At 36.8% G+C, this 21,647-nt stretch overlaps 1 protein-coding gene across 2 annotated transcripts in view; it reads left to right on the top strand.

Annotated features, from left to right (window-relative positions):
- The window catches only part of TTC29 (tetratricopeptide repeat domain 29), a 148,565-nt gene that overhangs the window by 88,983 nt on the left and 37,935 nt on the right, over window positions 1–21,647 (top strand). Inside the window, exons 8-11 of one of the 2 annotated variants that reach the window (XM_082050593.1) lie at window positions 1,356–1,447; window positions 6,671–6,794; window positions 11,393–11,624; window positions 14,630–14,710. In XM_082050593.1, the coding sequence (XP_081906719.1) occupies window positions 1,356–1,447; window positions 6,671–6,794; window positions 11,393–11,624; window positions 14,630–14,643 (462 nt within the window). In that variant the 3' untranslated portion in view covers window positions 14,644–14,710. Of the gene's footprint in view, window positions 1–1,355; window positions 1,448–6,670; window positions 6,795–11,392; window positions 11,625–14,629; window positions 14,711–21,647 lie in introns of those variants that run through there. The other variant, XM_082050592.1, reaches the window with a different exon arrangement.

Raw genomic sequence — 21,647 nt, 5'->3', positions numbered from 1 at the left:
CTCCTTTTGTCATATCTTATGCATTGATAACTCAATTGACAATGACCTTCAAGTAAAGGATGCAATGTGGATGTACATGAGAACATAACTTGTAAGTACTTGAGGGAAGATAAATAGTGCAGTGCACATTAGTCAATGCTACTTCTTGTGCACAGTGAGCTTCTATAACTAAAAAAATAAGAGCCCTGTCCAGGGATACTCCTGAGTGTGGTAAGACTCTTTCAAGGACTAGGAAATCTGAGCCGTGGAAACAGTGACTGAAATGGTGACATCCATAGCTTTAGCACACACAAGTTGTCTTCTTTTGAACCACGCACTTTGCCAACGACAGGGGATGCACTCTTAACAGAAAATGCCCTATCTTTTACCTCGGTATAAATAGGCATCTGGGGGCATGCAGGATACTGTCGTATGTCCCTGGACGTCTCCCATCCCCCTTCAGAGCTGGTAAATGACATTCACTACTCCCTTCTTGGAAATGTGCAAAAAGGATTTCCATAGATAGTCTTTGGAGATTTCCTGTTTTCTCATGTGTGTAATAGGTTGGGTCAAGCAACAAAGAGGAGGGAGGAAAGAATAGGATTTAATTTTATATGCACTCTCCCATCATCACCATTGGAAAAAAAAAAATGGATGAAAAGCGAAATTATGCAATATAGATGATGTCAGTGTTAAATTAAATTAATATCATTTAGTTTTTATGCAGCAGCTGTAAGCATTCAGTTATGGGAGGGATCATGATAATAGAGTACATTCCAAACAAATGTTAACAAGTTGCTCATGTGCATGAATAATTAGTCACAAAAATAACAAAATTATCTACAGTATTTTCAGCCAACATAGTTTAAATGTAGAACCTGTAATTTATTCACTTTTCAGGCATCTGAATCGTATTAAGAAAATTTGTCATAGTGACAGATCAAAGAAAGAAAAATAATAGTATGTTGTGTTTCAGCATATCATTCTAAAACACTGAATGCAAAAGATCCCATCTTAAGGTATTAATAAGAAATTAATAAAAGCACAAGCCCTTAAAATCTTATATATATTTATCTTGCAAATCAGGTAACATCTCTTTGGTTTTTACAAAGTGCCAAAATACAGGGATTTAAATGCAAGTTATACATTTTAAATTTTTAATTATTGAGTAGTTCAAACCAACTATAAGTAAAGATCAGAACACTAGTCCCATTACAACTGACTAAACAAGAAATGTACAGGGGGGAAAACCTTTAATTTTGTGTTTCATATGGACACAGAGACTGAAAAAAAAAAAAAAAAAAAAAGAATTGGAAATTCTTAGCTTTGTATTTATTAGGTTTTGTTGATTTGGTTTTTTTTTTCCTATTTCACAGATTTTGAACACCTCTGTAAAAATCTTCACAGCACTTAGTGATTCTTCTGGCCTAGGCAGAGCATACGCAGCTATGGCCAAGATCCTGGTAAGGTAGGTTAACACATCCTTGTCTGGCTGTCAGTGCAGATTCATTCAACTGTGAAAGACTTAAATTGTTAAGAGGTCTGTCGCTTCCCATTACTGACTGCTTAAATTTTAAGCAGTGCCCTTCTTGCAGTAAGCGATCCTTTCATCAAAAGTTATTTTGAACTGGTACACGTTTTTTAAAGTGTGTGATCCAGGATTTTCTTTACCTGTAAACTATAACATGCCCTTGTTTTCCCACATTTTGGGGGCATTTTTTTTTCCAGCAAGTTTGGGTGTATTAGTTTGAAATGACTCCAACTTCTTACACAAGTAATTTTGACATAAAGAAGCATAATGCAATTATCATATGAAGGAGGAATAAAAAAAGATATTAAAGTGAAGATTGCAGCTTATCCTTGATTCATCCCGTGTTTGAGGACTTCATTGCGTATGATGCATGGTAGAGACTGGCAAATTGTTTATGGAGGAGGACTTGTTACCAGATTTATTTCGGCATGTGGAGCAAATTCTCATGTTTGAGTTGGATGCTTTGCCTCTTGGCCTTTCAGAGCATGTAGAGACCAGCCACAATAACAGCTCTCTTCAGCTCTCTGACACGTAATTCATGGCTATTCATATTCTGGGCATCTTAAATAAGCATATAGGTAAGATGTTCAACAAGTCAAAGAACAGACTTAGAATACACGGTCCCATTTTCAAAAGTGTCTTCAGCAAAATTAAGATTTAGTTTCTGGGATACCAGCTGTTGCAATGAGTGACTTCATTATAAGTGCAAAGGTGTCTGAGCTCTCAGGAGCACTCATAGCTTCCTTGTGTTCACAAAAAGCAGCAGTCTGGTTAGAGGGTGGCCAAAGACAGACAAGAGCACATTCCTAGAAAACCAGGTATGTTAATTTCCTCTCTCTGTGATTTAAGAATTTTGGAATGAGAGCACATACATTTATTTGCTCAGAAGTTACAGCTATGGAGATCCTTCTGAAGTCAGGTTGCTAATCTATTGCACAGATGAAGACACAGCTGTAAACCCTTCCTCTGCAAAATGGCTGCTGCAGCTTTTTTTATAAAACCCATCCGGTATTTATGTCGTGAGAATAATAACCAAATTAACAGCTTACATATGTGCCTGCTTTGAAGAGCTTTAGGTATGCAATAGGCATTAACTGTTCAGACCTGTAAAATATCGTGACGATTCTTGGTATATTTCAGCCATTTGAGAAACTTTTATGTAGAAAGGTCTGGGCACCTATGACTCAACTGAATTCTGACATGCAGTTGACCAAAAATTCAAAGAATCGCAGTTCTGGATTTGTGCTCCAAAGCTTTAAAAAGTCACAAATAAGATATGTAAATCTGCTTTTCTGTGTGGGCCTTATGTCTTCTTGAATGCTTGAGCTCCATGACTGATGGTCATAGAGACTCAGGAAGTTTTCATCCATTGTATTCATAGGGAAATTTTGCAAGGAGGTATTGCAGATGGGGAGATGCCATTCCGTAAAACCCATTTATTCATTGTTTTATGTAGAAATGGAGAAATTCCATGGTTGCTTTTACTACATCGCAAGCCGCAAAAATAGCTGAGTAGACCATAAAGTATCCTTGACATGGGAAAATAGCATAAGCAATGTTTGAAACGAGTGTTGAAGGAGTTGGCCAAAGTGAGACTGCTTTCAGTTGTCTCTGTCAGGTTGTGGCAACTGGGGGAGGTTCCTGAGAAGTGAAAGGTTGCAGATGTCACTTCTGCCATTGAGAAGATCTGGGAAACTACAGGTTGGTCAGCCTCTCCTCAATCCCTGAGAAAGTGAGGGAGTGAACATTCCTGGAAGTGATTTCCAAACACGTTGAGAACAGGAGTGTGACTGGGAATAGTCAGCATGGACATAAGACGGGAAAATCGTGCTTCACCAACCTGTTAGCCTTCTACAACAAGACAATTGGCTTGGTTGGATGAAGGAAAAGCGGTGGGTGTTGTTTCTCTCAGTTTTAGCAATGCTTCTGACACCATCTCCAACAACATCTTCATACACAAGTTGATAAAGCATGTCTTACAGAAACGGACAGTGAAGTAATGTGAAAAAATACAAATAAAGAAGAAGTGATCAGGCTGTCTGAAGACTCTGTCACCAACAGTAATTATTCTGTATTTGTATTTTTACCAGATCTAGACTAGACTTGTGCAAATAATTTTAAATTTGATGGTTAATATCTTTACAAAGAAAAGATGACCTGTGTTTCCCTTAAAATAATGCATTATAACCATAATGCCTGTGAGAATCTGCACTGATTGTCTTGTGACAAGTTGGAGAAAGTAGGTGAGCCCTCCAAAATGACTCGGAACTTGTCTATGGCTTTGGAAGTTTTTGTGAAATCTTTGCTACAGATGTTTCCACAGACCACAGGAAACTGAAATTCTCTATCATGTGCATTTAGGTATGTCATTTTCCAGGGAAAAATCTAACATAATAGCATAATGTTCTTGACTTATTCTGCCATTGTCCACCATGGTAATGATTTCTTGTGGACACATGATTTATACATCCAATTCAATCACCTGAGCAATCCTATAAAAGGTGCATATTTTCATAAAAGTCTAATAGGGGTAAAAATCTCATAGGGCATTTTAGCATGAAACTGGAAAATGAGTTGCTGTAGATATGTAATCTCTTCTGCTGAAGTCATCATAACTGTTCTGTGGGATCATGAATGACTGTATCTTTAGGAAATGGCATTTTATCCATTTAGGAGGGTGATGTCTAAGAAGATAGAAAGTATATGGCTGTATAAAATAACATGTAGATTTTTGATGGAACTATAAAATATTAGCCCTTTGAGTGGGAAAGACCTGTTTATCATGTTACCAGGTCTTGTGCAGGATAAAGTGTTTCAGTAATCCTTCTAGCATACTTTAAATATCTCAAGCCATAGTGCTTTTAGAAGTACTTGCTTTGAAAAATTGTTAAACTGTACCAACCAATTGCTAGTTGGCGTATGTGAAGTTCTAACAGTAAGAAATATCTTTCTGATATGTATCAAATTGATTTCTTGAAAGAGGTTATATGCCCTAACAATTTTCCTATTATCTATATGTGGAGCGTAGGTTTTTATGTGAAATATAAAAAATGGCCAAAAATACATCAAAACATTTCTATTAATTCATGAAATTAAGAAAACCTTTTTACATTTTCTCCTGTCACTGATTCCATTTGCTTTATTACTTTCAGCCTCTAGCCCACAAACTTGGTGGCACAATCAACAAACCCCTTAGTGGCTGTTTCATCTCTGCTCTATTTGATTTCTCCACTCTGAGTAAATGATTAAGTTTTCATGCATTGGCTCAACCAAAATCTATGTTCACTCAACCACATCCTTTATTGATTACTTCTACTGCAAACAGTAGGCCAAGTGTGATATACATAATTGGACAGTTGTCAGGGGATGTGGGTGTTAACAGTCCTGTTTTCCCAATTGGAAACTGGAATCACCTTGATACACAAATATTCTGCACTGTTTCATTCTCATTCCTTGGACCGAGGAGTCCTTTTCCTCAGAATATATGTTTTTAACTCTCAAAGGTCTGGTTGAATGGATTTAATGATTATACCATATAATATGCTCTTCGAGTTGCACCTGTGCACTGCATATAGAAAACTAGAAAAACTGGAATTAATATTTGTCTAACACTTTAACCTTGTCCTTTAACTTATATAAATCATATGCTGTATTTCTGTGGGGGCACATTTGATTTTCTCTTCTTAGAGAAAAAAATAGATTTAAAAAAGAATCTGTTTCTAATTCTAAAATTTAGAAGCCTTTTGACATTTGGCAAATGTTTACGGTACAGTATATTTAATATTTTGTGATAGTAAAAAAATTAGGAAACTTTAGTAAATCTTATTCTGCTTATTGACAACTAAGCCTTACAGTAGCATATCCTTCAACATTTCAAGCATGTTAGTTTGCAGTGTTTTAACATCCTTTTGTAGCAATGTAGTTCATCTCAGTCACATATAGATAATCACTGCAATACTGTAAATTTGCAGCCATGCTTTGGTGTGTGTCCTGGTCTGTGGCAGGCTGTTATAATTGCTCTGGTATCATAAGACAGGGAATTAGAGACTTCTGCCAGATTTTGCAAGTGCATACCCCTAGTATAGTTTATAATAAAAACCATAATATAAATAAACCCCAGTCAGTCATTTGCTACAGGAATATAGTTTGAACGTGCTTTAAAATAGTGAATAAATCACAATTCTTCTGTCTTCTATTTCTGTGCATTTCTTAATTAAGACTGGACATTCTGTCTTGCTTGGTGGCTTGACATTTAGCATGCTGCACTCCTACATTAGTGACTCAAGTTCATGGCTAATATTGAGGTCAGCTGCAGTAACACTTCAGCCTTAAAGGGAAAAAGAGCATAATACCTCACAAGCAAACCCACATGTCTATCCTATATTTTGTAATCATGCTGCAGAAGTCTTATATTGTTAATATGACCGGCTTTATTAAAAAAAAGGAAATCTGCAAATATTATTGTCAAAGTACATTAGCCAATTTTTAACTTAGATTCAGCTATGACCTCAGGTTTATCTGATCTTGTGGGATTTGGGGGTGACACCTGCAATCCACAGTTATAGGTTTGCCTGTGTGACTCCAGCAACCTTTGCACCAGCCAGCCAAAGTGCAGCATCCCACTCAGGGAAGGGCTGCCGTCCCCAGACCCGAGACACAGCACCGTTGTGGAGCTGCCGCTGTTCTACCAGGCTTCTAGAGCAAGAAGTGGCAGCTCTGAATGACAGCAGCAGAAAGTCTTACTGAAGAACTTGCCTTCTTACCTCCTTCCCCTATTTTGTCAGGATGTGAAGTCCAGTTGTATTGAAAATGTTATCAGCTGCTCAGTAGAAAAAAAAATATAATAATGGAAACTCCAAAAATCATACAAAATAATCACCTGCATTTTCATTCTTGGCCTTAAAATATGGCACAACATTCTGAAGAAGAATGTTGTTTTATTTCACTCAGAGGATGCAGTTCTGCCCTCAGAGATTCTGTATGGACTAGTCTCGTTGGACTCAGCACAGGCAGTACCTGGACAGCTGTCCTGGAAATAAAGCTCAGTCATGGCTGAGTCACCACAAAGTAAAGTTAGTTCAGAACAGGGGGATTAGATCTTCAGCATTTGGAGAGAGCATCTGAGTGAATACTTAATTTTGTCCCTGTCCTTTGCTTCAGTCAGGGAAAAGCAGATGAAACTGTTACATGCCTGGGAGAGTTTATGAAGGCTGCTGAGAACGCTCATCTAAGCCAAAGCCAGGTGGATGCACGTGTATTACTTGGGAATATCTACAACGAAAGAGTAAGTACTGGTTGTAGTAATGATGTAAAACAACTGGGTTTAATTAATGGTAAAAATCTGGTTTTCCATATGAGGTAACCCAGAAGAATTGGATCTGGGTGTTGTATCTTACCAGAGTTACCAAAGGAGAAGATACTGTGTGACTAAACACAATGAGCCTTAAGTTTTTGGGAAAGGTGAAAATTTCACACCCTATTTTACACACGGTTTTGTCCTAGAATTGGTAAATAAAAACTCCAAATTCTGATCATGATAGACTTTCAATGTTGTGAAAAATCAGGATCCAACTCTTCATATGCCCAAAAAGAGTCATCAGTTAATACAAACGAAATTTTATTATCCTAGACATTGAAAAAATGTGGGGTTTTTAAAAAATGAATGTGTACAATGTTGCATACTAATATGCAGTTTTTAATCTCAGCTTAATTTCTTCACTACATTCAGACAAATTTATGAAATGAGTGCTGGCAGAAAATAGTATGGCTAAGGTCTGTATTGGTAGTGGAAGGGCTTTCTCTTCTATGTGCTTCCATCCAGCCTGATGGCTTTGATTTGACCTATTTAAATCCATAGGTAGGCAGTGATGAACAATGTTAAGCTAGAGCTAAGAAATACCCTTTATTGTAGTTTCTAAGATCTTTTGAGGTGCTTCTTTCTGACCTGTGTGCCAGTCTCTGAATTGTTCCTCTGGGGTGGACTCTGTCCAGGTGGTGGTTTCCAATCTCACTGTGACTCTCACCACATCTGGAGATACAGCACTTGCGCTGCAGGAGCACTTGGGTTTTGAAATTGGAAGGGTTAAAAACATTACTGTAGGGTGATTCACGTTGAGCCTTTTAACATCTATGTCAGTGTTGAAATGCTACACAAAATTATTTAGACACAGTAAGTAATAAAAATAATTTTTCTGCAGACCGGACAATGTGGAAATTAGGAAACACTTTCACTATGAACAAAAAACAAAACAAAATTACGCTTTCTAAATCACCCTTTGTTGCTTCTGTTGCCTGTGGTTTTGTCAGAATTTCTTTTCTATGTGTAATATCACTTTATCCCAAATTCCTTTTTTTTTTTTTTTCCTGGATTCCTCTTACAATGAACTCCCACTACCAAAGTTGCTGGGCTGTTTTTTGTTTCATAAGCATTAGAAAAATTTCCTAGAAAAATTAGACTGTGTGCTTTCTATTTACATATGTTCTTTGGCATAAATGCCAGAATTCCCATTGAAAACTAGGTTTTAAAGTCTCCAAGAACTTCCTGAAGTAACTTTAAAATGGATCTGCAACTTAGAAGAAAGTAGTGTGATGTGAAACTATGTGTAATTATTCTACTCCGAATTTGAAAAATAATTAACTAAATTTTGTTTAACTACTTTTATATTTCACTGCTTCTGCCACCATTACTAATAATCAGTTCTGTGAGAAGTGATATTTTAATTCTTAACTTCTTTTTGCTTATTCTCTAAATTATCTTTCTTAGTTCAGAATTTGCTGCCTCAAACTGGGGTAGCAGTGTAGAAGGGAAGAAATATAGACACTTAATCTGATTAACTTACATAAAATACATAATTTAAATATACTAAAAAAAAAAAAAGCTTAAAGTTTTATGATTCCCTATTTTCTATACCATTTTTTTTTCTGCAAGGTCAGCAATGTTTACCAAAACTGAGTCTAAATTGACATTTCCTTTCTTGGATCACTGCCTGCTTGGTGTCAGCTGTCACTGACAGTATTCTCTAAGTCATTATTCGGGTATTTTTATTCAAGTCTATATTTCCCACAGTGATACAATTTGCAGTAGTGCTGTCCTTCTCATCAAATTAAATATACTTCTATTTATATCCAGATCTATCCCTGGAGACCTTTAGTAAACTGGGGATATAACTTTTACTGTTCTTCCCAAAGTGACTAAGACTGAGTGCACTTTGCTCTGTCCACACTGTTGCTGTATCTCTGCAGTTCTGTCACCTCACTGTTCCATGACCATCATTGTCTTTCTTTAATGCTGTACACTCCAGTTCCCGCTCTCTAGTCATGATTGTTTTACCCAAAGGTTTCTTGTTTCCTAAAATGCCTGTGTTTGTATTATGCGTGAGTATTAGGTCTAATTTTTCCCAGTTTGTTAAGCAGGTTACTTACTGAACATGCAACCTCTGATGGAGTTGGCATGACACTCTCTGTCATTTCTCATTTCACTTTTCTCAGATGTCTTATTCTGAGCTGCCTCACTCCTCTCACTAATTGCATCACTTAACCTATTATAGTTCTTAGGAGTACGGTAGGCAGATGTTTGAGCATTTTATCTGTTATACTACTACTTATCATTCTTTATGCATTGCTGTGTCCTCACAGACCTAATTCTTCTCTCCTGCTGTATTAAACAAACCATAAAGGCTACCTAAATTTCTATTACTCTTTTCTCCTTTTTTATTACAGGCATATTTTAGCAATCATAGAAATTTTGATCTCAAGTGCAGCAAGTATCAGTTGGAGTCTCTCCTTCAGGTCTCTATGCAGATGGGAATTTCAATCTTATTCAATCAAGCTGAGAATGAAAGGATGAGACAGCTCTAAGAATGTTTTCAGTCAGAGAAGTTTGCGCCATCAGGGCAAAACTGGAAAACTGGAAGATATCTTCCAGAGAGCAGGCAGGCTATAATTAGTATTAATGACAGACATATAGAAACTGCCACAAGAAGTTTGTGTCTAGCTTTGACAATAGCCAGAATTAATTCCTTCAGAGTAAGGTAAATGATGAAAAGCTCCATAATTACTTGCTCCCAGGAAGACCTATTTTTGCCTTGTCGTCTTTGTTGGTTTTGAGGGGTGTTGTTTGCTGGTTTGGTTTTGGTTTTTTTTTTTATCATAAGGATGTCCAACTTTCTCCTTAATAGGCTTGAGATCAAGATTGTCACCATCGGAGAGAGCTGTAATTATCCATAGATTTCTTTCACCACAGTTATATTCAGTTCATCCCTACTCTTCTTTTGTAGTTGGTAGCAATTTTCAGTCTATTTCTGGTTTATATTTGCTGTTTGGCTTATATTCACTTTGTCCAGTTTTATGAATATACTGTTTATGTAAATAAAGATATTATATTTACTCTAGCTCTCTCCACTGCGTTCTTGATGCATCCTAATATTTTGCTTGACCTTGCTAGATATTAGAGCTGATTTGCATTTAGGACAAAGCACTGCAGAGCTGCCCATGTTATTTCAAGGCCACCTTCCTGAGCCTGAGTTAGTTAGAACCTAGTTAAAAGTTACATATACTTCAGGCAGTATGAATTACCTCTCCTTTTCTAAAGAATTAATTTCATCTACTGTCAAATAACCACTCAGGTAGTATTATTAGGTCCCTTTGAAATTCGTCAAACCCTTGAAAAAAATCTTCCTTTTTTACCATTTTAGACATTCTTGGCAAAAAATGTCACCTTTTTTTCTGCAGTAAAAAAACATTAGACGATACTGATACTAGAGCAAAAAGTTGTTGCATGCTGCCACATATAATACCAATACAAAACGTACTACCTTTCAAACCTGGATTATACTATCTAGTTTTAATGAAAGCTGTAATTTATTTCCCAGCTATTCAATCTCTTTGTCTTTAGATTTCTTCAGATCTCTTACCTACACTCTGTTGAGGTGTGGTGGTATGCTACTTTTTAAATTGGAAGCTTGTTTCTGCAACTCTTCACTCCATCTCTGAGTTCAAAGTAGCTCCATGGCAAGTAAAAAATATTCAAAAGATGAAGAAATACACCAAGAAGTATTTTAGCTTTCCAGCAGTATTGTTCAGCCTATCACGATTTTCCCTAGTTCTCTCTTTATTCTTCTTTGGTCAAGAAGTTCAGGGGATTTCTTTCTATATCTCACATAAAAATTAGTTCTTGTTATACTTTTTTTTTTAATTCCTCTCAAGGTATTATCTGCTGTAGTTTATACTCCTTTTTACTGGATTCATGAATGCTAGATTTCTGTATTCTGCAGGATAAAGAGATAAAAGCTTCAAGTTTTCTATTTAGTAACAGTTGTGTTATATTTCTCCCACTGTTTCTCTTTTTGTGATTAGGATTATCCTTGGGTTTTGGTATACCTCTTTTTTCTCCACAAATCTATAGGTTTTTAATTTCTGTTCTTTTCCATACTTCATGTCCATCATTTAATCCTCCTCCTTTTTCCATTTTTAGGTTTTCTTTTCTAAAATTTAGTATCACAGTAGTAAATCAGGACCTTTCCTCCCACAAAGGTGTTAAACTTTATGAAACAATAGTGACAATTCCTAAATGGCCTGGCTGGAATCAGTATTAATACTTGGCATTGATACAGTGACTTGTATGTTCAGAATACTACACAGACAACCGAAAAACAATTCAGTTCCTGAGGAAGATGAGTAGTGTTATCTGGATTTCAGAAGTTAGGAAACAATGATGGAGAGTGATTTGCTTAATACCCGACCATGAGTCATTCCGTGGGCTGGCCTCTCAGCTGTGATGTCTCTGAGGTGCGAGAGGAGCAGCCTCTAATGTTGAGATAAAATATAGGTGACTACAAGTAGTTTTTACAGTTCTTTTCTTCCTTTTTTTCTTTTCTTTACTAGGGGAACTATAATGAAGCCTTTGAATATACCAGTCAGGCTTTTGAAGCAGCAAAAGCTTTAAATAATTTGCCCTCAGTGGGTGAAACAAAGACTTACCGTGGCATTGCGGAGGCTCATAAGCTGATGGTGGCATTTAAAAGCCATATAGAAGCAGAAGATCCCGTCAGCCTCAAGTACCTGCTGGAATGGAAGGAGAACAAAAGTGACATGTGCACTGACCCTCTTACAGTCGGTAAGACATTGGTTATGAAACGCATTAGTGCTGTATTGTCCTCTACAGTTAAGTCGTTTTTCTTGTAGAGTTTTATTAAATTATTTCCTGGGTTTAATCCTTGTGTTGAATGGAGGTTAGATTTACTCCTTTGTGTGCTTATTTTATAGGCTGGATTAAATAGGTTTAAATACAATATAGCAGGGAGAAATAGATATGCTATGATTGGTAACTTTTTTCAGTGCTGTTTTCCAAAACATGACAGTTACAGGCAAGCAGTGTGTATTTGTTTAGTCAAATATCATTATTTTAATCTTTAAAAATATAATAATAATATTCATTGGCAGTCGGTTTTTCAAGTGCATCCAAATACAAGTTCCCTGTTACTAAAAGTAAGAAGTAATTTCTGCTTGACATAGTGAACATAGTTCTGAATTCAGAAGAACATGCTGTTTTATTTTTGGCATCCTTATACTCGACATTGGAGGTGAAGAGAAAAAAAAAAAAGGCAACTCTGATTTCTTGACTGTGTTTCCTTGTCTCAAATAAAGAGTAGAGGAGGACTTTGGGTAGAGTAGACCTCTTCCTTCATGGGTTAAATTTTCTGTACTTTATTTTCCCCTGTACTGTATGTCCATACAAGACAAACTGAATTATGCATTATCTCCAAATATTAATAGTACTTAACTGTATTGTACTGGGGAAGGAAGAGGGATAAGTCTACTCCACCTTAGAACTTTACTCTCTGCCTTCCTGTGGAGCACCTGAATCAGGAGTACATTGGAAATAAATTACAGTTGGGCAAAGTTGTAACATGGAGCTTCAGAGATACTGTGTCCAAATTCCCTCTCATTTATCATACTCTCAAAGAGCTGCTTGTCTGTCCTTTCCTTGTGTATCTTTTCCTTTCATGGAAATGAAACAACTAAGTATAGCTTCAATTGTGACGTTTATATATAAAATAAGCGGTTAACAGCCTGGTAATTGAAGATGTTAGGGGCTTAACAGGAGCCAGGGCAGCAGAGGCAACACTGGAAGCAACTAAGAATTGTGGAATAAGGCCGTTCATTGGCATGCCGAAGAGAGAACAAATTAGCACTCTGTTTGGAGTTCCAGTAAGGGTAACAGGGCAGTTCTTTCTCAATGATAATGTGTTTCTTTAGCAATGACTATATATATTTATGATTTTTGCCTTAATAAGTTAATATCCAGCACAGTCACAATCAGATTTTGTTGGCCGTCAGAGTTAATTGGGTGCGTGTCTCCTGCGAGGGATAGTAAGTTTCTAGACCTGTAGGGAAGATGCCAAGAATTCCAGTGGAGATGGTCAAAGAAGAATGCAATGTCAAGCAATTCTATATGCGTTTCATCTGAGGATCATTAGCTGTAGCTGATGTAAATTGGAAGCCAACAGAAATCAGCAATGACAACAGGAAAAAAAAAAAAAAAATAAGGGCCCCCGAAGAGATAGGATGATCTTTGTATCTTCAACATGTATTTTACTTCTTACACCTAAAGAAGTTTTCTATTCAACTTTTATATATTGCTTTCTCCAGACTGTTGCGATACTCATTTATATCCTGAAATGATGTGTGCCCCATTAAGCTTGAGCTTCCATGCTGCTCTTTAACAGGACTTCAGGGATAAAAAGAATATGATTAGAAAAGACCTTTATGTCCTGGCAAGCGTGGTACCAGAAACAAGTTTTACCTGCTGAGATTCTCTTCCTTCAGCATTTCTGCCTAGTTTACCCTCTGTTACTTTTGGTACTGTGGTTTTCATTTCAGTTCCAGTTAACTCCAGGAACCCTGTGGCTACTGCATATTTAGCAGCTCTTCCAGTTCAGTATCATTCTTCTCATTAGTGCACCAAGCTTACTCTCAGGATACCCAGATTACATCCAGGAAAACATAGTGTCACACTGTCAGCACAATCTGTAACATTCTTCATGCTTTGTGTGCCAAATCTCTATCTAGTACTGGCATTACATTTTTAGTATCTGTGTCTGGCAAAACGTGACCTGGCACCAGTTCAATATCCGGATTCACCAGCTTTGAGGTTCAGGTATAGCCTTTATCCTACCTTCCAGCAGAATGCCTGTGTATCCTATAATGAACTCATCACTTTGGAAATTCCTGCTGTGATAATAGAACAGTATTTCTGGCTCTTTCAAACAGCTCAACTTCAATAATCTACTAGATTTTTCTCAGTCTTTTTTGAGGATAAAGCAGCTAAAGACAAGAAACAATGGTAGTTCCTGATCCGCAGGGGAGTTTAATGAAGGGAAGAAGGAAGATAATACATTTTTAGTTCTAGCTATTCTGACTGGTTAATTTTGCTGTGACAAAATAAATAAGAGTAGTTTCTGTATTCTTAGGCAAAAGAAATACTTAGGCTAGTGGAAGAACAATGACATTTAAATTCAAGTGTTGCCAGATACCTTATGTCTTTCAGCCAAAGCTTATCTTCTAAATTAATCATTTCAATAACCAGGCAGGAAGAAGCATTAATTACTCAATTTACCTCAACATTATTACTAAAATGGACGCTTTGACCAAAGTTGTCATAGACAAAAGGGATGGAGTTGTCAGAAAACAGTGTTTATAAATGCAAAGGAGAATGTGTTTCTATCTGCTGCATTTGACTCAGTCACCTGACTTCACTTACAAGAGAGTTATTTATGCTGTTGTGAGATGCCACTGCAAGAACAAATACATTTTTATTGATCTTCTTACATTTAGCTAAACATATAAAAAATTATTATCGGCAGAGTCAGTAAGCAAAAAGGCTTGTGACTTCATGTGAAAGGCTAAAGAGGAACTCACAGCATGAGTAACACTGTCTGAAGAGAAAATATTTCACAGGTCTTTCGATAAATAATCTCCTGACTTGCCACCTTCTAGAATGGAGACTAATAATTAAAGGTGCTGAAGGCAGGGAAATTTTGGATCGGATTTTGGGTATTGATTACATGAGACACTGACCAGGAATTATGTTTTCTCTAAGTCTGGTGATTCTCTGTCCAGGTCATTGCAGCTAGCAGGGCTGTGCCTCAGCAGGAGACCTTGGATGCTTGAAATCATCTCAACGCTTTTAAGAGTAGATTGAAAAGGTGTTATTTTCATCATACTAAAAAGTCTTCAGCTGTTTTCTTGAGAAATGTTATATGCTTTTGACCATAATTTAGTATTTTTGGTGTTGTTTTGGTTTTTTACTAATAGCTACAAATGCAGCATAAATTATTGTTGTACCTATATCATTAATTGTGAAGTCTTATTATCAATGGCATTGTCTTGTACCATCAGCTTTAGCATGATCAGGACTATTTCTAGCATTCCATAGCTGAGCAGCCTTCAATGTGATTTAAAATGCGTGCGCCAGCTAAAACTAGAGCTTGGAAAATAAACTCTAATGAGCTTTTGTTCTTACTCCCTAATATGTAGTCCCTCAATATTCTTTTTCCAGCTCCCGCTCATGGATGTTACAATGATGCATTCCATAATGTGAACGGCTCCTTTTTGTTGTGTAAAAAGTCAAATTGTAATCCTACCAATTTACATTTTAAAAATATCTTTAAGGTGTCTTATAATCGTTTTCTTGTAAAAGATGTGTCTAGCACAAAATTGTTAATGTGTTGAAGAAAAGAGATCTTCCCAGGTGCATTTTAGATTAGGCTTGCATGTGACTCTGTCATTCATTAATAAAAGGATTATCCCTAAGAAATGGTAAAGTCAGAAGTGAGATATGAGATCAAAGATTACACTAAACAAATTCTATTAACATTTCTCTACTGTAACTTGCCACGGCCATGAAATTTATGGGCCATTTTGGTAATAGTGTCCAACAGTAGAACAGTCTGCTACATAACGTGATAAACTGCTTTTTTACTGTCTCTTCTTTCTGAAGTACACTAGTTCCAGGAAAACTTCTAACATTGCAAATCTCGTCTTTCCTCCATTAATAAATTATGTTAGTTACCTCAAATGCATGCTAATAAAACTGTTCTACCTTGGCACTGTACCCAAAATGCTTGACTGTACTTCAGCAAATCAAAACCAATTTTCATCAGGAAGGTGCATTATAAATTATACTTTGTATTTGCCCGGTAAATATTCATCAGTGGTAGCAGATTTTTTGATCTGAGAATATTTAAGAGAAAGAAAAGATACGGTGCCGTGATCAAAACTACAAAAATAGCAAGTCTTTGTACCTTACACAGATGTCCATCCTTAAAATAGTTCTTATATGATGTCAGTGGAAAGGCAGAGGCTTGTGTTAGAAGGTTCCTTTCACTGCTTATTTCTTATCTAAAGCTCTGTCATAGATTTTGGCAAATCATGATACTGATGTGAGACTGCCGGAATTGTGCACATGCTCCCTCAGAGCCCCTGTTTGTGTGTCTGTTATATTGTTTGACTCGTTTATTACTTAATAAATTCTATTCTGCAGTTAACATGTACAGAAGGCAAATATATAGGCTTGTCTGGTGACTGAAATTATCATGCAGTCTTAATATTTTCTTTTAATGTTCCTCCTTGATAGTACATTAGTGGGTTTTGTAACTAACTTGTTGAGTAATGATAATTAAAGGTAAATGTTGTCAGTGCTGAGGTAGCTAGACTGAATTTGAACAGGCCAAATGATGGTTCTCTTCCCAATCGCCGTGACTTACACAAACTGAGAGTTTATTCAATTTTCAGAATGTATTGTTAATATGACCAAAAATAATGAGAAATAGAAAAGCTTTTAGAGACAGATTTTTGTATTTTCTCAGCAAATACAACTGAACATGAAAGAAGGGAATTATACACTTGTTCACACTGTTAAATAAAAACACTGATTTTTAAATTATGGAAAGAGTATATGTGACCAAGCACAGGCTCCAAGGCTGTCCCTGTGCCAGAGGCACAAAGGCTCACTTCTTAATAAACGTGTTTCAAAAGTAGCTCAAATGCTTCAGTGTCTCCTATTGAGATTCACAGGATGGCATCTGCACATTTTTGTGGGCTTTATCAAATAGGATAATTTGCTCACTTCCGGGAAGGAAAAAAACCCACAAAAGTGTAGTTAGAAATGCCAAAGTGTATACATTTAGGAAAATTATCAGAAAAAAATAATAGTGATGGCTAAGTCATGATCTTTTTCTCTTTGAAATTTTCTAAACTTGTATTGCCTCTTCTTATTCACATAACCTAGCACTCATCAATTGCTGAATTTTAGCTTATCTCACTTTCAATTTAAAAAAAATCTCAGTCATTTTTTGTACTACTGCACCTTTGAAATTAATGCAAAATACCTTTAAGTAAACGCTGGAAAACAGCGTGCTTACATATAGGTGTTGATTACATGGAACAGGTGTGTTTCAGAAAATCAGCTTATGTGGTACGTGTGTCTTATTTATTATTAACTGGCGGTTGGTTATAAGTATCTGACTATGTTTGCTTAATGATATGCTCTGATATTTTTAGAAAGTGAAAGTGATTATTGCTTGGACTGCAGAAAGAATCAGTTGTGAAGAGAAGAACTGAGGGTGACAGGGAAGTTATTTAGCACATTGTGATCAGTGGCTGGCCACACCACATTCCCAATGAAGAGTCTGAGAATGCAGTTTGAACATCTGTGTCAGTTTTGTTTGGAGTGCAGTAGCTTCTCTTTTCTGCTGATGGCTAAAGTTTGTCTGAAAAAAACAAGGGAATGCTGATATTCAGTGTTCTTATGCTTTGTACAAATGCACTATCCCATTTTTTCAGCTATTATTTCTTTCTCAATACTGCCTTAAATAACTGGAAATTGCTAGACGGGATCAGATCTAGGCCAGGTCTGTGGATTGGCAGTACCAGATTTGAGAGAAGGTTTTGTAGAATATTTTAACGTTTAACCATGGAACAATGTGTTAGGAGAAGTTCCTTCATAGTCTTTGCCAAAAGTTGGCAGTTCTTATATGTCTAAGTGGTATTATGACTTCCTAAGTTATCGTCCTGTCTAATGCGATTGTGAGTGTTCTTGTCATCTACAGTTATATAAAAACATCTTAACCAGAGGAGAATTTGGATCTCATTTAGATTTTTCTGCCATCTGATACTTTCAATGGAAATGTCTAAATCTCACCATGCATTTGCTTTAGACACATCCCATGCTAAACAGTGTTGGCATCCAGCTGTGTTTTCTCAGACAGGCTTTCTAGATCAGCAGAAAATGGTTCCCTAAATAAGGCAAATTGCTCTTTCTTGTGGAAAAGAAATGTTGGAAGTGGTGTTCAAACTACGGTACATTGTCAGACCCTTTAGTGTAGCTTTATGCACTGAAGTAGCGTAGCTTTACATATGGCACTGTCAGTACTTCTACCAAAAGTGGATTTCCTTACCAGTTTAAAAAGTAAAATTCTTGAGGCAGAAGCTCAGTCCTGCTCTGATCTCGTAGGACATGGGTTTTATACTCTCATTCTCAAAAGGGAAATTGATCTTCAGAAAGAACCAAAGAGCAGACTTTCATGTTTTTGTTTAATATTGAGGAGGTTGTTGTCACTTAAACTTTATCAAGAACCTTTTATTGGAGCTGTCTGCAAACGTGCCAGAGAGATTGACCTGAAGTCAACATGAAAACCGTTCTCTACTGCAAACCCTTCCTTACCAAAAGTTCCCCAACAATCTTTGGATGCAGAAAATCAAAGCCGAGACAGAGAAACTGTATTCAGTGCATATTTTCTGTAACAGAACCCTTAGGTCATCTCAGGAGTCACAGTCAGTGTATCAAACACCTTCTTTTTCCTTAGTTTCCCAAGCCAGCTTTCTTCTCTGCATCGTTGAGGGTTTTTATTTTCTGAGGCGCCTTCCCCTGTCTAGACATACTGTTTTATGTTTCTCTTATGTTTAAGTAACAAATTGCTGTTTTTATTAAGACTCTGTGGTCTAAAGATAGTCAAGGCTGAAATTATTTACCTCTAGAATGAGCCAATCTATTTTTAAAAAGTGAAGTGTCATACTTCCTCAATTAATGTGTTTATGAAACTATACTTCTTTTGCCCCAAAATACACCTTTTTTTTTTTTTTTCCTGTAATCATGAGGAATATTTTGTGATTTTTCTGAATGGTTTCTTTTTGTTTTCTTCCTTCACTGTCTTTTCTGTGCCCTACTTCTCTTCTGTTGTCTCTCCTGTTCTTCCCCTTGAAATTGCAAATTATTCTCTCTCCCGTTTTGGCCTCACACCTTCATTCCAAATCACAATTTTATGTATGTTTTCATAGTAGCTAGCATGTCAATCTATACCTCACTAGGTAAATATTTTGTCCTTATGGTAGAACCAATATGGGTTTTTTAAGAGTGGTGTTTCCATTTTTTCACATTTACCATGTTGGCACTGTTCCTCATGCTCTGTGTTTTCTATTTTGTTGTGATCAGAGAATACACTGGAAAGAATGACACTTCATATTGGGTATCTTGGTAAGCCAGTTAATAGAAAATTGTGAAGTATCAAAGTAGCCTTTAAAGAGATCTTAATCACCTGTGTGAATGGATTGACTAAGTTTAAGTGTACAACTAGGTGATTAATTAGTCTGAAGACCCAAATGCATGCTTAAGTAGATGACCATGCCCTTAGGCTCATACACTTGTTTGTACTCACTCAGTTAAGCATTCAATTTTATCTGTAATACAGAATATTCCCATTTAAGGGCTCATCCAAGTCTTGCCATGGAGCCAAGTAACTGTACAGTATTTTCCATAGTGTGTCATACAGGTACATGATTTTGAACATGTAGCTACTACCCTGTAATACTGACATTAATAAGTATCAGATGCGGTAATTGATTGGGGAGGGCAATTTGAAATTGTTCTGAATCAAATTTTTTTCATATTTTTTCCACAGTTGCTACAGTATTTTGATACAATTCCTTTTCCTGAAAACTCTGGCATATTTTTTTAACTTTTGAGGTCTAGTTGCTACGGATGTTTGTCAAATGCACTGTAGCTGATGACAGCTCCTGTGAGGAATAAACCTTCTGCAGCAGTTTTTGAAATGGGAACTGCAAGTGCCCAGCACCTTTGACAACTAAACCTTGTGATTATTTGTGTGCTAATCATAATGTCCGTGAAAGCTGATGCTCAAACCATGGGGTTTTTTTGTGAAAGTGTTTTTCATACTGCCTGATATTTACAGATCACATGTACATAGATATTCAGCTGTCTGGTTGTGTCTATGCATCTCAACCGGGCATCTAAGTGATAGTGCTGTGCCTTCAACTCGTTGCTGATGTAAAATTGAACCTGAAAAAGGGAAGATGAGTATGGCATATAGTAGTCTTGCTCAGCTCATGGTGTGCACCCAGGGAATTTGAGGAACAGAAACTTTAGATCATGCCGTAGTAGCTGGTGTCAAAGAAAATCAGAATGTTATAGATGGTAGGAATGAGGAGGGCAGAGGGATGCATACTGCGGGGAGTTGGTACTTCTGGGATATCCACTGACTTCTTACCCTGGGTGCAGCACTTGTAGCCCTCTGTTTATTTCCATGCTTTTTTTTCTCCTGGTAGAAAATGTGACTTCAGGATGCTGTGGAGCCCAGTCCTTTGGCTCCAGTACCTTTCAATCTGCTGAACAGCATCTTGAGATGTATAATTCCCCAAGAGTGAGTTTATCCTCACTTGTACCTTTAGCTCAATTTTGAGAATAATATAAAAGAAAATTATTTTTTATTTTGTCGAGATTCATACAAGTACACACACTTTTGCTGCAGTAAGAACAGAATTGAGATGAAACATTGACGATTTTAAGCATTAGGGAATCAGCTGATATATTAGAGGATAACTGGGTTTGTGTCCTTGTCATCTCTCATATATCTTGAAATGGCTCACTGTTTACATGAGGGAAAGCAACACTGCAGTTGCTGTATTAAAGTTGTTAATAATGGCTGCAACAAGTTAGCTGTGATTACCAGAAAAAGGTGGTATAAGCTAATGATTTTGAAATTTGATCTAGGTAAATTTGATGTTGTTTTGGTTCAAAATAAAATATTTCTTTCCCTCGCATACTTTGCTAAGTTTTTAATGATTGTACTGCAATGATGTTAGCTGTTTGGAAGGCAAATGTGCATGTGGAGCATATGTACATGTACATGCAGAGAGAGAAACTGCATGGCAAAGAGAGTTCCCATTTCCATGTTGCAAATATGCTAAAATTATGGGCCGAATATTGCTTTTTGTTATCCCCATAAATCTTGTTGATTGAGGAGTGGGGAGAAGGGTGTATCGCAGAAGTGTAAGTATGAGCAGAATTTGTCCCTTTTATCTGAGATGCATTATGAAAAACTTCTAGGTAAGCAGAGGTTCAAGTAATTGGGGGTATTGCTAGGTATGATATTCGTGCTGGGAAACATAACTGAGATAGGTGGAAGGTTCAGAATGAAGGCATTGTAATAAATAGATGTTATTATCTTTTGTATTTCTGAAGAACAATGCTTGAGCATTTGTGTTGAGAAGCACTGGAATATGTATTACTCACTAATCATAGGTGTAGTATGTTTAAGGAATGATCTTGAAACTAAAATCTGGAAGATGCACAGAGCTCTAATACATCCATAGGAAAATACGGGGTTAAAGTGGACTATATTTTAAGCAGTGTTCAGTTGACTTGCTGTGTGGGGAGAGACTGAGCAGTCCTGGCTAATGACTTGTAGGTACTGAATCCTCAGGTCTCTCAGGTGGTTTCACTCGACCAGTTTCAGCAGAATGATGAAAAGGTTGAGATAAAATAAACTGACAGTTGCTACTCATGGCAGGCAGCAAGCTGTACCCTGGCAGATGAGACCCTGGGAGCCCTCTTTTTTAAACAAAGGCTTTCACTGCAGTGAGCAATGAACTCCACACAAAAAGGGAAAAGGAGAGAGAGATTGGCAGCTGGTGACCGACAGGAGGAGGGAAAGGAGGGAAACTGAGAAACACAGCAATTGTTGGCTAATTAGAAGCCATTCCCACCTACTTAATACCGACCCATTAAGCAGAAAACACTTTTCATCTTACTCTCGCTGCTATACATGACATTATACTCCAA

This window comes from Streptopelia decaocto, assembly GCF_964273445.1.
Source record: "Streptopelia decaocto genome assembly, chromosome: 4".
Taxonomy (NCBI): Eukaryota; Metazoa; Chordata; class Aves; order Columbiformes; family Columbidae; genus Streptopelia; species Streptopelia decaocto.
The sequence above is the reverse complement of the archived record's forward strand: the minus strand, read 5'-3'. Positions and strand labels throughout refer to the sequence as shown.